This window comes from Penaeus chinensis, chromosome 28 (genome assembly GCF_019202785.1).
Source record: "Penaeus chinensis breed Huanghai No. 1 chromosome 28, ASM1920278v2, whole genome shotgun sequence".
Taxonomy (NCBI): Eukaryota; Metazoa; Arthropoda; class Malacostraca; order Decapoda; family Penaeidae; genus Penaeus; species Penaeus chinensis.
Genome location: NC_061846.1, coordinates 8,256,796 through 8,271,795, shown reverse-complemented (window position 1 = coordinate 8,271,795; position 15,000 = coordinate 8,256,796). Strand labels below are relative to the sequence as shown.

At 32.6% G+C, this 15,000-nt stretch overlaps 2 protein-coding genes across 3 annotated transcripts in view; one reads left to right on the top strand and one right to left on the bottom strand.

Annotated features, from left to right (window-relative positions):
* Positions 1-15,000, top strand: part of LOC125039872 (TBC1 domain family member 2B-like) — a 122,694-nt gene that overhangs the window by 8,815 nt on the left and 98,879 nt on the right. For both annotated transcript variants that reach the window (XM_047634206.1, XM_047634207.1), the window contains exons 7-15: positions 1-115; positions 580-738; positions 1,390-1,519; positions 2,882-3,004; positions 5,938-6,066; positions 6,866-6,997; positions 7,935-8,072; positions 8,960-9,136; positions 10,385-10,519. The exon at positions 1-115 is cut by the window's left edge and continues 148 nt beyond it. In XM_047634206.1, coding sequence (XP_047490162.1) covers positions 1-115; positions 580-738; positions 1,390-1,519; positions 2,882-3,004; positions 5,938-6,066; positions 6,866-6,997; positions 7,935-8,072; positions 8,960-9,136; positions 10,385-10,519 — 1,238 coding nt within the window. The remainder of the gene's footprint in view (positions 116-579; positions 739-1,389; positions 1,520-2,881; positions 3,005-5,937; positions 6,067-6,865; positions 6,998-7,934; positions 8,073-8,959; positions 9,137-10,384; positions 10,520-15,000) is intronic.
* LOC125039873 (protein PXR1-like) overlaps positions 11,408-15,000 on the bottom strand; it is a gene marked incomplete in the record, with an annotated part of 60,649 nt that continues 57,056 nt past the window's right edge. The window contains 1 exon segment of the mRNA XM_047634208.1: positions 11,408-14,323. Coding sequence (XP_047490164.1) covers positions 13,997-14,323 — 327 coding nt within the window.

Below are 15,000 nucleotides of genomic sequence, written 5' to 3'. Positions count from 1 at the left end.
CACTCAAAGATGCACTTGAAGCCTATCGATGCCAGAACACTTTCTTAAACAAGGAGATTCTCGAGCTCAACCTTCTGAGGAAACACTGTTCAGAGAGAGAGCAGAAGCTTATCACGTATGTATTTGCAAATTTTTGGGAGGTTCATCTTTTTTATCACAGTGCATTTGAAACGTAATATCCAACAAAAATTACAGTAAATCTGACTTGTATATTTTTTGCACAAGAAATGTCGTGGAGATAACTGGATTGAATGTAATTGTGAGTTGTATGGATATTGACTTTTCATAATGTCACTAAATGCAAGCAAAATCATCAAAAAAGTAGATATGAGATGAAAGGTAATGATTCCCTTACCGTGTACTGTATAGTCTGAGTGATTCTATGATTGTGTAGATTTAATTAAGAAGTGTTAGAAATCATAATGAATCAGTATTAGCTGCATGGATATTGAATTCAAAACCTTGAAATAAATAACAGTTAGAACAGAGTGCCACATAAATGATTTTACACTTTGTTTAGCATTTTCAAGAGAATTCATTAAGATGGAATAAAAGAAACTAGCATTTATACTCCAACAGTGAATCTAGTGAATGGGAAGCCAAATTCTACCAGATCCAGAGCAAGTACCTTCTGCTGCTAAATGAACTTCACTCACCCCAAACCAGCCAGCATGACCCATCCATTGTTTCGCAGCTGCTGCAAGATGTAGTCGAAGCACATGGTTCCCCTGACCTTAGGTTCGTTTCTTTTTATAAGATGTGTTTGTGTTTACTGCTTTAAAACTGTAATTGCAAGTATGAATAAGACCTTATTTTCTTTGATAAGTACTCTTTGGCTTTTCTGGCAAATAGAGAATATAATAATTCTTTATAAACACTTCTGAACACTTAGATCAGGAAATATAGTGATATTTATGAATAAGGCTTTTATTAATTCTTTGTGCTGGTATCTCATGACATATATACCTGTCCACAGTGATTTTAGTTTATGAATTATGTTTACACATAAATGGTTTCACAAGCACTTAGTCACTAGAGTCAATTACTAGTCCTACCTATCTCACCTGTTTGCCATTTTCCTTGGTTATCAGAGAAATTTGTTAAAATTATTTTTATTATTATTGTTATGATAAGTATAATGTCATAATGATGATAACAGGATCAATATTGACAGAATAAAGAAAAAAAAATGTGAATGGGAAAATCAAGGGTGAGGTCACCTTACACCAGCTAATTGACTCCTTGGTGGTTGAGCACTTGCTGAGTCATCTATGCACAACAGAATTCACAAAAACTATTCATTGTATAGTATGTGTACCCATGTACAAAGGATCAATAGATAATGATTTTTGCCATGCATGTGATAACAAGAAAGACCAATCCCTCCAGAGTGATACACAACAAAGGGCGGGAGTATGATGAGTATGGATTCTGCATCACAGCCCCGGGTGAGGGAAGCTTGCAGTCAAGAGCGAACTATCTCCAAAAGCAATCTCAGGCCTTAGCCAACCAAGTTCAGGTGAGCTGTGCTGTGTTATGCCAGTAAATCATAGGTGCTTGATATACATTTAGATATATATATATATGGACTTTTAGATAGCTTCATTACTAATTCCAATTTTATATCATTATGTGTTTTATATCTTGATGAGTCACTAAGTGACCAGTGGATATGTGCTAATTATTTTCAAAACTGTCCATGTCCCATTCTGAAGCTGATTCACAAAATGCCTGTAAATCAATAAACGGAGATTAGAAGATGGTGCGACATTAGCTTGTCAGCTGGAAGGTAGAAATGCACTAGATTTTCTGTGTGTTGTTTAATGCATCCTCACCCACATATTTTAAACTTTATTTATTTAAGATGTGTTTAGTTTTGATTAGGTATGTTAAGTGTTTAGTATTTAATCATTGTATTAGTCAAGCATGAATTAGATCGTATGATAATTCCAAGGGAAAGTAAGCTAAAGATATACAGAAGATATAATTGAGGTTTTCCCATTTTTAAGCTGTCTTGTTACTTACTCAGCTGACTTTCCTTTAACAAAGACTTTGGATAGTTAGTTAATACACAGAACACCTTTTGATTAACTTGAAACTTATTTCACAAACAGAAATTGGGTGTTGATGCTTTTCTAATTGAGTTAACCCTTTTGGCTGTGTTGTACAAAAAAGGAATAGCTATAGTTAATCATCTTATCTCTTAGTTTTTTGACCAAGGCAAAGTAATGGCTCCAGATGATGGGAATTTTTCACATTGTCCAAATAGAAAGATCAATAGTATTATTTGTAGAAATTCATTGTGATTTATCATCTTCAATTTTTCATACCTGTTATCAAATTCTGATTTTGTGCATGTTTGATTGGTGATCTTTTTACAAAAATATCTGTCAGTTTATACACAGACAATATATTTTTTGTTTTATATGATTAATAGAAACATTTGTATGGAGATGCTACCTATGCTTGAATAGGTTGTTATTGTGAACCTGCATGAGTGAAGTCAGAAATTATTAGATATTTTCTTTTTTATCTGACAGTAAGATACAGTCAGATACATATAGGAAGTATAGTATAGAGATAAAATCTGTAATTAGGAATGACCATTACCTAAGGCAAAAGTTGATTTTCATTCATCAGTTATTTGAGTCTCTCTTTTTTATCTTATGGAAATGCTATGTGGCATTGTTATGTTCAGGTTTGTGTGGCACACAGTGTGAAAAGGGTTAAAAACTGGTTTAATTGTTAGTTTTTGTATTTCTTCATTACAGAGTGTGTACATACAAAGCTCTGAACTTCTTGTCTTTTATGGGTTAAAATAATATCATATTATACTTCTCTGGCACTAAGATGTTATTTTTGCATGTTCTTCCCCTACCAGCAAAATGGGAGCTCTTGGGAAGAGAAATGGGAAAGTTTCTTGGCAGGGACGAGTGCAAAGGAGCTGCCATCGTGCACAGATCTCAAGTACCTTATAAGGGGAGGTATTCCCTATCAGTATAAGGTAAGGTTTTTTTTTGTCCCTTATATTTGTATGGAAAATTTTGATGGGATAGTTGGGCTTACAGGAGGGCCATGGTTATTTCTGGCTGTTATGAAGTACTGCAGAAATGTTTTTTAGTGTAAATGGACTATGTATATATTTTGTTCACTACATTAATGAAATCAGGGAAGTAGGAAGGCCCATGAAAAACATGCTTTGTGGCTATAAATGAAAATGTTTGTGATTTATAATATATTTTTATTGGTAATTTGCAGTACCAGTTTATAGTGGAAGTCTGTAAAAATGCAACTGTGACATACATCATGTAAGACTAAAATTAGATACATTGTTTCAAGTAACACTTTGAGTAACATTAATAAATTACTTTATGTATCTTGCTCACACATCATCCAAACCCTAGAATGGTTGTATGTGTATTCATGTTTGGATGTATGCATGTGAGTGTGGTTTAGCCAGGTTACTGTGGATTTCCACTCTTCTTACTCTATGAATGATTTCTCTCATTATCCGATATTAAATGCTCCATAGTTTTTTCTGTTGGAAGATAGGTGTCTTTTGCTAATTAGCCAATGGGACAGCTGTTTGTGAGGCTGTGCAATTCTTGTTTGGAAATTTCAGTTGTTTGCTTGGCATCCACATTTCTATGTCCTTTATTTAGATATATACTTGGAAGGCTGTTCTTCTACATGAAGATGCACAGCATGCATATCTCCCATAATGTTTAACGCACTTTGAAGAAGATAGGCCAAACCACAGACCATCAGTCTCCTCTTTACAAAACTCAGCTATCATATCATCTTGACACCTGGCTGGATTGGGTCATATCCATCTTGACACCTGGCTGGATTGGGTCATATCCATCTTGACACCTGGCTGGATTGGGTTTAATGTTAGTCTGCCAGTACTGAGTCTTTTGAAGTGTAGGTCTTTATTGATTTATATATGTATTGTTAAAAGGAAATGTGAACAATTATTTAACTAGTTATTTACTGTTATACAAGCCCTTGGTATCAAGATCTACTTATGTTGAAACCTGAAATCTCTGTCTCTAAGACAACTGAGTGACACATTAAATACCATAACAAAGCTTGTAGTTTGACTCGGCTCCAACTTTATTCCACTGATTCTCTGATATTATCAGAGCACACTTACTATTGTGCAGATAATAACAGGCACACCTGATGCTGTGCAGTGATTAGAATCAAGGCTATCACTTATGGGCACATTTTCATGTACTTTCTACAAGCTGCCATTTTTTCTCTTTTTGTATTTGTGTGTACTTCCTATCATATAAGTGTGCACACTTCAGTTTGTACACATATTTGGAAACAATAAGAATGTTGGTCATAAATTCTTCATAGGTACATCTAGGCTAACTTCAAAATCTCTTTATGTTATTACAATTAGGCATTATTATTTGATAAAGTTCAAAGACTATAGATCTACTTTGTCCACAAAAAATGGGTAAACTCTAGGCCTGGGTCTGCAAGTTCCCTAGATAGTGTACTTATTGGTCAGAATAGCAAAAATTCCAGTCTCTAGTGTTGTTAATGTTAATGATAATGATATGAGAAGCTCTGTAAACATGGAGTTGTCTGTTATTATTAATTATGTTAAAAAAAAGATCTTTGACTTTTGTAAAAAGTACAGATTGATTAGCTCTTTGGATATATTCAAGGACACACAATAACCTATACAAATTTGTAGAATGTATAAACTACACAATAATTTCTTTGTGGGTGATAAACCCCGTAGAAATGTGGGGCATTGTTTTTTCTTTGATTCTGGATAATCCTCTTAATCTGTTTTGTAAAAGCATTGGAAATTGAGGATTTAGGCCACATTTGGACAGTGTTTGTTCAAGAACTCATGGCATTGGAGTAATGAAACTCAGTGCTTGTATAGCATGCTGAGTAGAGTGCAACCTTTCATTGTCATGGCAGGTATAGATTCCACCCAGAATTGGCTCACTCTCATCATATTAATTGGCATTTTAATTGGTTAATCTGTCTTTTTTCATATTTTCTTGTCTTAGTTGGTTCTTTACACTAGATACCTCTACAACACAGTAAGCATCCGGTAAAAATATCTATACTGCTAAGGCAAACCTTCTGTTATTTATCTTGTAATTCATAAATTTGCTGAACCAGGACCCAATATTTTATCTGTCTCAAGTTCACCCGATAAAATGGGGTATAAGCAAATGATCCAGAGTGTCTGTTATCTGGTCTCAGTCTGTGTGATACTGTGTTTCATGTGTTCCGCAATATATTTTTGTGAGTGTAACAACTGAGGTACTTTAAGTAATTCAGAATTTTATAGCAGTTCACCATTGTTTCATATGAAGAAAAACAATATAGAATATAATTAAAATAATAGAGAATAAAGCAGACTCTGTACTGGCCCATAAAGTGTGTGTGTGTGTGTGTGTGTGTGTGTGTGTGTGTGTGTGTGTGTGTGTGTGTGTGTGTGTGTGTGTGTGTGTGTGTGTGTGTGTGTGTGTGTGTCTGTCTGTCCATGTATTTTTATTGTTTCCACCTGTATTTTAGTGTCTGTTTGTGCATGTATGGTTGTTCATGCATGTACACTTATTTGCATGTAGGTTTGCTTATATAATCTTATGTATCCATCATATCTATATGTTAGAAACCACATAGTAAAATGAGTAAAAACCAACACAAAATTGTTTTAGAAGTATATTTAAAAGCTGTGTTCTAATTTGCGTACGATAGTGCAGTGAATAACTGCTCTATTTATAAAAGAGGCTTACGTGTCTAACCCACTTCCCTAGCAAAGATTTTATGCCCTAGGTACAAAACACCTTCATTTGGAAGTGAAGATGAGAAATTACAATTCTTTTTGTGTTTCCATATGGAGATAAGAACTCAGACAGCCTGGTATGTGATGCCTAATATCATCTGTTTGGTCCTTAGGGGAAGGTATGGCGCCTGCTGATTGAGTGCCATGTCTCACGTCTAAAAGCTGCTGTCCCATCCAACTATTACCAAGATCTGCTCGCAAGAAGAACGGTGACAGCAACGCTGGATCCAGCAGCCAAGCAGGTCGGTTGATTTTCGTCCAGAAACTGTTAGTTTAGATATTTTGGTGATTTCGGATTAATGTATTTAATTTGTTAAGGTCTCTGATAGTGGTAGGTATTGATTTATGCTTCAGCAGTTGCTGTCAATGTTTAGATGATTTATCTATCAATCTGCAAGATAGTGTAGTACAAAAAAAAGATAGTAATAATAATAAATAAAAAATATATATGTATATATATGTTTTTATATATATATATAAAAAAAAAAAAAAATATATATATATATATATATATATATATATATATATATATATTCTTCTTTTCTTCTTCTTCTTCATCTAGTTCTTCTTCTTATTATTATTTTTATTTTTATAACTATTGTTATTATTATTATTATTATTATTATTATTATTATTATTATTATTATTGTTATTATTATTTTTATTATTATTATTATTATTAATATTTTTATTATTATTATTATTATTATTATTATTATAATTATTGATATTATTATTGTTGTTATGATTATTGTTATTATTATTATTATGATTATTATTATTGTTATTATTGTTGTTGTTATTATTATTATTATTATTATTATTATTATCATTATTATTATTATAATTATTATTATTATTATTGTTATTATTATTGTTATTATTACTGTTATTATTATTATTGTTATTATTATTATTATTATTATTATTATTATTATTATCATTATTATTATTATTATTATTGTTTTTATTGTTATTTTTGTATTTATCATTATTTTTGTATTTATTATTATTATTATTATCCTTTATTTATAATTTCAGATTGAATTGGACTTGCTTCGCACATTGCCAAATAACCGTCACTATGAGACTTACCACTCCGACGGTATAGCCAGACTGAGGCGAGTCTTATTAGCTTTCTCAAGACATAATCCTCAAGTTGGTTATTGCCAGGTAGGCGTCTTCTAGTGCCGTCTCTCTTGTATCTGTCACGGTTGAATATATATGTGGATTATTGAGGCAGCCTGATATAATTGTATTCTGTGTAGAGATGTATTTATTTTTTATTTATCTGTTTATTTTATTTATTTATTTATTTGTTTATTTATTTATTTATTTATTTATTTTAAAAAAATTCTGTAATTGTTTGAATACCAGAAGTATTTATGTGTGGGTCGTTGCTGGTTTACCTTTACTGTTGGTATAAATGTACTGTATTGGTTTTAGATATGTGTGTGTGTGTGTGTGTGTGTGTGTGTGTGTGTGTGTGTGTGTGTGTGTGTGTGTGTGTGTGTGTGTGTGTGTGTGTGTGTGTGTGTGTGTGTGTATGCATGTCTGTATGTATGAATATATGTATGTATATGTGTATGTATGTATATATGTATATATATGGATATATATATATATATATATATATATATATATATATATACATGTATATATATATATATATATATATATATATATATATATATATATATATACACATATATATACATACATATATACTTATATTTATACTTATGCTTATACATATACGTATACATATCCATATCCATTCTACATATACATTCTACATATACATACACATATATATATATATATATATATATATATATATATATATATATATATATATATAAATAAATACATATACATATACATATACATATACATATACATATACATATACATGTGCATATACTTAAATATAAACATATATGTGTATATATGTATTTAATTTTTACTTAATTATTTATTTGTTTATTTATTTATTATGTATCTGTTTATTCATTTATTTTTTTATTTATATATTATTTTTTAGTACATTTTTGTTTACAGATATTATATGAACATCAAATAAATATTACTATAATTTATACCATAACAGGGTCTCAATCGTCTTGCTGCCATAGCTTTATTGTTCCTGAATGAAGAAGATGCCTTTTGGTGCCTGATCTACATTGTTGATTTTCTTATGCCACCTGACTATTACAACAGGAATCTTTTGGGTTCCTTAGTTGATCAGGTAAGATGGTGTTATGTATTGTTCTGAGGGTCTCCTTACAGAGCCTTATTCGACTGGTTATTATTAATTTGCTCCAGAATTTCAAGGTTATATGACTGTTTTTTATGGTGTAGTTTTCGTTTGTTAGCTTTGTTTTTGTTTTGTTTTGTTTAAGTTATGCCTTGTTTTATTGCTTTTTTGTTGCGTGATATTTTTGCTAACAGTTTATGTATTTTTATTAATTTCATTCTATATTGTTTGTTATTATTGTCAGTCATATTATATTTAATACTTCATCTTTTTCTCTATATTGTATTTAACCCATTTGATCCAGATGCTTCACTGCCATCACATGACCCAAAATACAGGCATTAGGCTTACTTGATTGGCCACTCTGACTGGTGTGTAGCTTGTAGGCCAGGCACACGCAAACACTCATGTGCGGTGACAAGATTCTGTGCCTTCCCTTTGCAATGTTATTTTTTCTTTTTCTGCATAAGAGATTTTAGCATTTTTGCCATTTTCCAATGTCCGTATTTATCATTTGATTTGGAAATAACACAAAAGTCTCTTCCTTAATGCCAAATGATTATAATCATCCTCCAAGAGGTTTGTGCACTCATGGTAAGTCACTCCATCCTTAAGCCAAAATGCTCATGACAGCACGTTCATGTCACCCTGGCCCACAGCGAAATTTTCACATGGTGGGTTGTTCACATCACCTACCCCACAAATCTAATTCTTTCATGATGTGATATTCATGTCATGTGGGTTGTAAGGGTTAACTGAATAAAATGCTCTTGTGAATAGTTATAAATAACATTTCAATCAAATACTTTTATCCAGCATTTTATTCAGGTTTTAAATAGACTTATCTGCTTATACATTTTTATAATTTCTCCCACCAGAGAGTTTTAAAGGACCTCGTTGCAGAGAAGTTGCCTCGTCTTCATGCCCACTTGGAGCAGCATGGATTAGACATCTCGCTCTTCACCTTTAATTGGTTCTTGTGTGTTTACATTGACACCATTCCTCCCATAACCTACCTCACAATATGGGACTCTTTCCTCTACGAAGGTTCAAAGGTTAGATGTAATCCTGATTAATTTGCGATTTTTTTTTTTTTTTTTTTTGCTACTACTACAACTACAATAACTACTACTACTACTACTACTACTACTACTACTACTACTACTACTACTACTACTACTACTACTACTACTACTACTACTACTACTACTACTACTACTACTACTACTGTTATTACTACTACTTCTTCTACTACTAATACTGCTACTGATACTACTACTAATACTACTACTAATACTACTATTAATATTACTACAACTTGTACTACAACTACTGTTATATATGGAGGTGAGTAGAAAGGATATATTTTGAACTTGGCATTAAAAGATACGATTCTTTTTTCTAACAAGGTCGTTCCTTATTCTTCATCCTTAGACTTGTCTGGTTTCTAATGAGAGTGCAGGTTTCGACTGATCTTCATTCTGTTCTCTTAGAGGAAAAGTCAGAATTGGTATAAATTAACAAATGAAAGCAATTATTTGTTGGCTAGGAAGCAAAATATGTCTGATATAAGCAGAAAAGACAATCAGAATCTAGCTACTTTATTCAAAAGTTTCTTCAGAATTACCAGAATGTAAAATGGAAATTTATTATAAACTTTGCGTTGAGATTTTTGGACCACATGCTTTTTTATGGTTTCTACATTCAAGAAGATAAGGCAAGAAGTAATCATATAATATCTAAATGGAAACGTGAATGATGGTGTTTTAAAATTAATTATAGGCTCTTCTGTTTCACCAGGATATATTGTGTTGACTTTGATTATATGTTTTAAGTCAAAGAAAACAGCTAGCCCCCTAGTTTTGTGATTATTGCTCTTCTGTTTTTGTTGTGGAGTAATTATTTTTTTTTGTAGTTTCATTGTAATGCTCGCTTTTATTCCATTTTATGTCATATTTATTATTTGAGTTTATACAAATTTTTTTTAGATATTTTTTCAAACATGGTTAAACTTTCATACTTTTGGAGGTGTATTAGGCATTATTTTGAAGTTACCAATTTACATTTATACTAAACATATTAGCATATCAAATTTATCAGTGATTTTGAAAGTTTCATTGTATTATGTGTTTCTGCATCCTAATATTTTAATTTTTAACTGGAGAGAGGGCATTCTCACAGGAGAAGACTAGCTATTTGTTAACATAGTTAACAGTAGTTTAGCAGCAGCCCTCTCTGAGTCCTTTTTGTTTGTAGTTATAAAACTGAAGCCCATGTATACATCCTAAATTTTCCTTCCATAGGTTCTGTTCCGTTATGCATTAGCCATATTCAAGCTATGTGAAGATGGAGTTATGGAGAGATGCGACTACATGGAGATATTTTCCTACCTGCGTTCTGTCCCAGAGCCCATCACAGACATCCCCAGACTACAGGAGGTAAGTACAGTACTCCTGAACTGATCTTTAGTAACATTGCAGGATATATATTGTACTTTTTATGTCTATTCATCCTTTCTTCTTCCTGTGTGGATTATCAGATTTTTGGAATGGGATCTAGTCCGTATGAGGTGTACTTCTGTGTCTAGTTGCTGCATAGTTTCTGTTGGGATTTTGGTTGAATGAAATATATAATTGAATTTAATGAATGAACTGATGAATTTCATCCATATTATAGTGAATATGGGATATTTGACTATTGGTAATTTGGGTTGATTAGTTGCATTGATCGACTTTTCTTAAACTTCTTCAAAACCTTTATCTGCAACAGTGAAGAGGATTTCTGTTTATAGATCTGTTGACAATTTAAACCAATAAAAGGATTATATTAAATTGATTGTTTTTCAACATTATTAATTCCTACAAAAGTATGCTATGATATATAATGTACTAAAAGCTTTTTAGCTTGTATTTATCTTGATAATCTACCAAATGCATTTTGGATTTGCAGAAATTTTATCTTACTAAAGTAAATGCATTTTTGGTAAAGTTGAATTTCCCTAAGACGACAAACACACCCATGCATTGTTAATGTGTGTATTAAAGTTTTTCTTTATATTTTGTTTTATGTCTTATAACATATTTATAGGGAAATTGAGGAGGAGATTAAATATGTAAAATCTTTGTTGAATATTGCTCTGTTATTTTTAGATTAACTTTAGTTTTGATTTATATATTTCTTTAGATCTGGACTTTTTTGTCACGTTTATTTTTTTACCTTTTGTATTTAACTTTGTATTTATGTTGTTCATTCATTCCTTTTTCCTTTGATCTTGTCATTTTCTTTTCCTTTTGTTTTTCTCCTCTTTAGGTGTAATAACACAGTGATAATGAAAGACACTTTATTGCTCCAAAGGTTTGACATATCATCACTGATTGATGTAAATACAAATCATTTTTTTTTTTTTTTTTTGTGTGTGTTATGCCAAAACTAGAGAGGAGCTTTTAAAACACTGGCTTCTACTGAATGCATTACGATAAACCAAAGCCCAAACTTTTAACCCAACCTTGAAGTGTCTACGATATACCCCCGCAGTTTAGCAAATTGTAGTAGGTTGTCATCCTTCTTCTCAGCTGACCTTCAGAATAGGAAATTGGCTTCATAAATACGTTTGATGTTGTTTGGATTGTTTGTTTGTTTTCGATGATGAAAAGGTTAAGTAAAAAGTTTACACCACTTTGGAGTATCTGTGTATTCTATCAAACAGACTTCAAAGTCTAGGCAGACATGAATAGCACAACAAGAACATTTTACGCCAAAAATTTGTAATAATACCACAGGCTAAAAGTGAGTTAGACAAAGAATGAATGGGAAGTGTTTAATTCTCCAGATTATTTGATTCACATATAAATCCACAGGTAAAAACTATAATGTACGATCCTTGTTATCTTGTTGTAAAGCATCATAAAAATACCCAATGCTGTTGTTGTTGTCGTTTTCTCTTCTTCTATAACATCACCAGTTGCATTGCCTCAGGTTGTATTGTAAACTGAAGGAATTTACCAAAAAGACGTTACTGATTGAAAGCTCAAACATAAGATGCAATGTAGGGTCTTGACCAGAAATTCTTGATGCTGTATAACATTATTTTAAATTTTGATGAAATTTTCATATCACCAATTAAGTACTTTATAGGGTGGCACAGGCTAAGTATCAAGTAGCAGGGTCACTTATTAATCAAAGGTACAGTGACTTAGATCATGTTGCTGCCAATATGCATCTGTGCTGCCATCTAAGTGATTGAAGAAACTGAGATGTATAGATTTGGTACACGTAGGCAGTGAGTTTACCCTATGTGTTGTCCTTGTTGAGGTTAGGACAGGAGTAAAATAATATTCACTGTCAAGATGGATCTTCAAAATTATGTATGTGCTTTTGGTACTTTACTCCAGTTTCTAATAAACAGAGGCAGAACACTGGGAGCCATGATTTATAAGAGAAAATACCTATTTTTCACAAAACTTGTCGGATTTTGAATTTCTTCTAAGATTTTAGGGGATTTGACATCTCTTTCTACATCTACAGACTTGTATATTTGGTAGGTCCTATGTACACTATAACTGAAGCATTTGTCTAAGAATAAGGGCTGAAAATGTATTTTAAGTATGGCACAGGTCTAATGAGTGATGAACCTAAGTTACCATACAGGACACTTGTAACATGTCTAAATTCTAAACTAACTTTTGAACAAATTAAAAACATGTAGGTTGTTTTCATTCTGAAAGTGTCTATCTGTTTTTACTTATTATAGTATATGTAGAAGCTTACAAGTTCACAAGGAATATGTGAAGAGCAAGAGGATTTTTCTTCTTTGTTTGTGTGTCTTTTGCTCTCACAGTGTTGGAATGTTTTTTTTCCATAATTATTCTAGAGTGTACATCTGTTGATCATAATCCAGTGAATGGAAGGATATCTCAGTTACTAGCTAACAAAAGATAAAGGAAGGATAACCTCTCACAAAACTTATCCATGTAAGAAACATCAAAGGGAAAAAAGAAATTGTGCCAATTTCTCCTGAAGATATTCTGGGACCATAGACCTTTTGCTATCTTACATCTAACTCTGTTCACTCAAGGAAGAGATCAACTCCTTATCATTTCCCTATTGCCCGGAACCTCGTAAAGAACATTTGTTTTAAAGGTACGTTGTTTAATTTAAATTTTACTTGCCTTTTACTACAGCTATGCATGACAGTAAAATGACCAAGGAGATGGTGACTTAAGAAAGTGACTCATTAAGCAGGTTGCACAATTTGAAAGGTGTTCATTACAAAGGAATTGATCAAAGCACTAGATTATATACATATTGCCCCTTAAGGAGGTAAATAAAAGTTATCTTGAAGTCATTAGAAATTCATGCTTTTTTGGAATCCTGCTCTCAAATTTGGTCCTGTCACGAGTGCATCAATCAAGTTATTATTTTGTTGAATAATTATCTTATGTTTTTGATACTTGTTTCTTTAGTCACATATATATGTTGTTATTCCTTCACACAGATGATCAATCTATGTAATAAGATTATTTTTTAGATTTAGTTCAAAGGAGAATTGAGCAAGAGAATTATTCATGTAGCACTTACAGTATTGTAAAGTCATGGTGATTGCTGTTTGGTTTCTGTGATAATACATCCTGGGAGTTCTCACTTAATATCATACATTTATGGTGAAACAATTAAACATACATTGATATATTTACCATGACTATACTAAAGAAAACACTGATACCTCTAAAAGGCATCTATTTTTCTTATTCTATTCATGCTCACAAGATTGAAAAGAGCGAAGGATCTTTCAGGATTTGTTAGTCTAGCATTTGTTTCACTCATTTCCTCATCTGTTGAGAGAGCGAGGAATTTCTTTGTTTGTGCATCAAGGACTTCATTCTCCTTTGTTTGTGTTTGGATCTGCGGCTGTTGATTCACAGCTTCCTAGCAACGACGGCGCGGTGGAGTGCCTTGTTCCTCTTTTCTCGCCTCTCCCTCTTCTCCTTGGCCTTGTCCTTAGACTTGTCCTTGCCCTTCTCCTTGCGCAGGGACTTCTTCCAGCCGTGCTTCTTGGGGCTGTATTTTTTGGGAGGCTTGTGGGCCTTGGGCTTAGCAGCAGGGCTGCTTGAGTGTGAGAAGGGGGAAGGGGTAACTGCGGCTGTGGCCTGTGAAGACTTGTGGTGGTTCTTGTTCACTTTGTGGACCTTGGGGGGACGAGAGGTTACATGGATCAGTCGCTCAGATTCCATTGGGATGCCATCCTGTCAAGTGAGAGAGAGAAAAAGGTGGCATAAAGGAAGATATATATTTACACTTTTAAGATACAGATACAATACCATTTTAGAGAGATAATCTCATTATTGTGCAGAACACAAACACATTAGCAATGCGATATGAGTCTAATACTATTTCTAAAAGGAAGAAAGGGTGATAGAACTATTTCTAAAAGGAAAAGTGTCATAAGTCCCAAAGCAAAGTATTTTACAAACATAACAGTAGAGAGAGGTAAAGGAATAGAAGTTCTACATTTGTAGCTGTGTAGTATCTAGTGTAGTGAGATCTTACTCAAGGAGACCTCTAGCATTGTTAACCAATAGCTAACAGTGCTGAGCACAGAATATTGAGTACCTACACAAGGGACAAAGAAACAATTCTCATTTAACTGCAGCTGAAAAAAACAAAAACGAAATTGAAAAAAAAACACACACAATGTGAATGAGTTTCTGAAAGATACAGGTTCCAGGGCAGAAGAACAAACATAGTCTGCAAGCATGGAAAATAGCCAGTTATGGTGAAACACACAAGCCCAAAACATTATTATCATCTGGAAAAAAAAGAATTTACACTTGGAAATGTAATGAAAAGTGACACCTAAGAAAAATAATGTGTCCAAGAAGGCATCACAAGCAGAGCAGCAACACACGATGGTGGTGTTCAG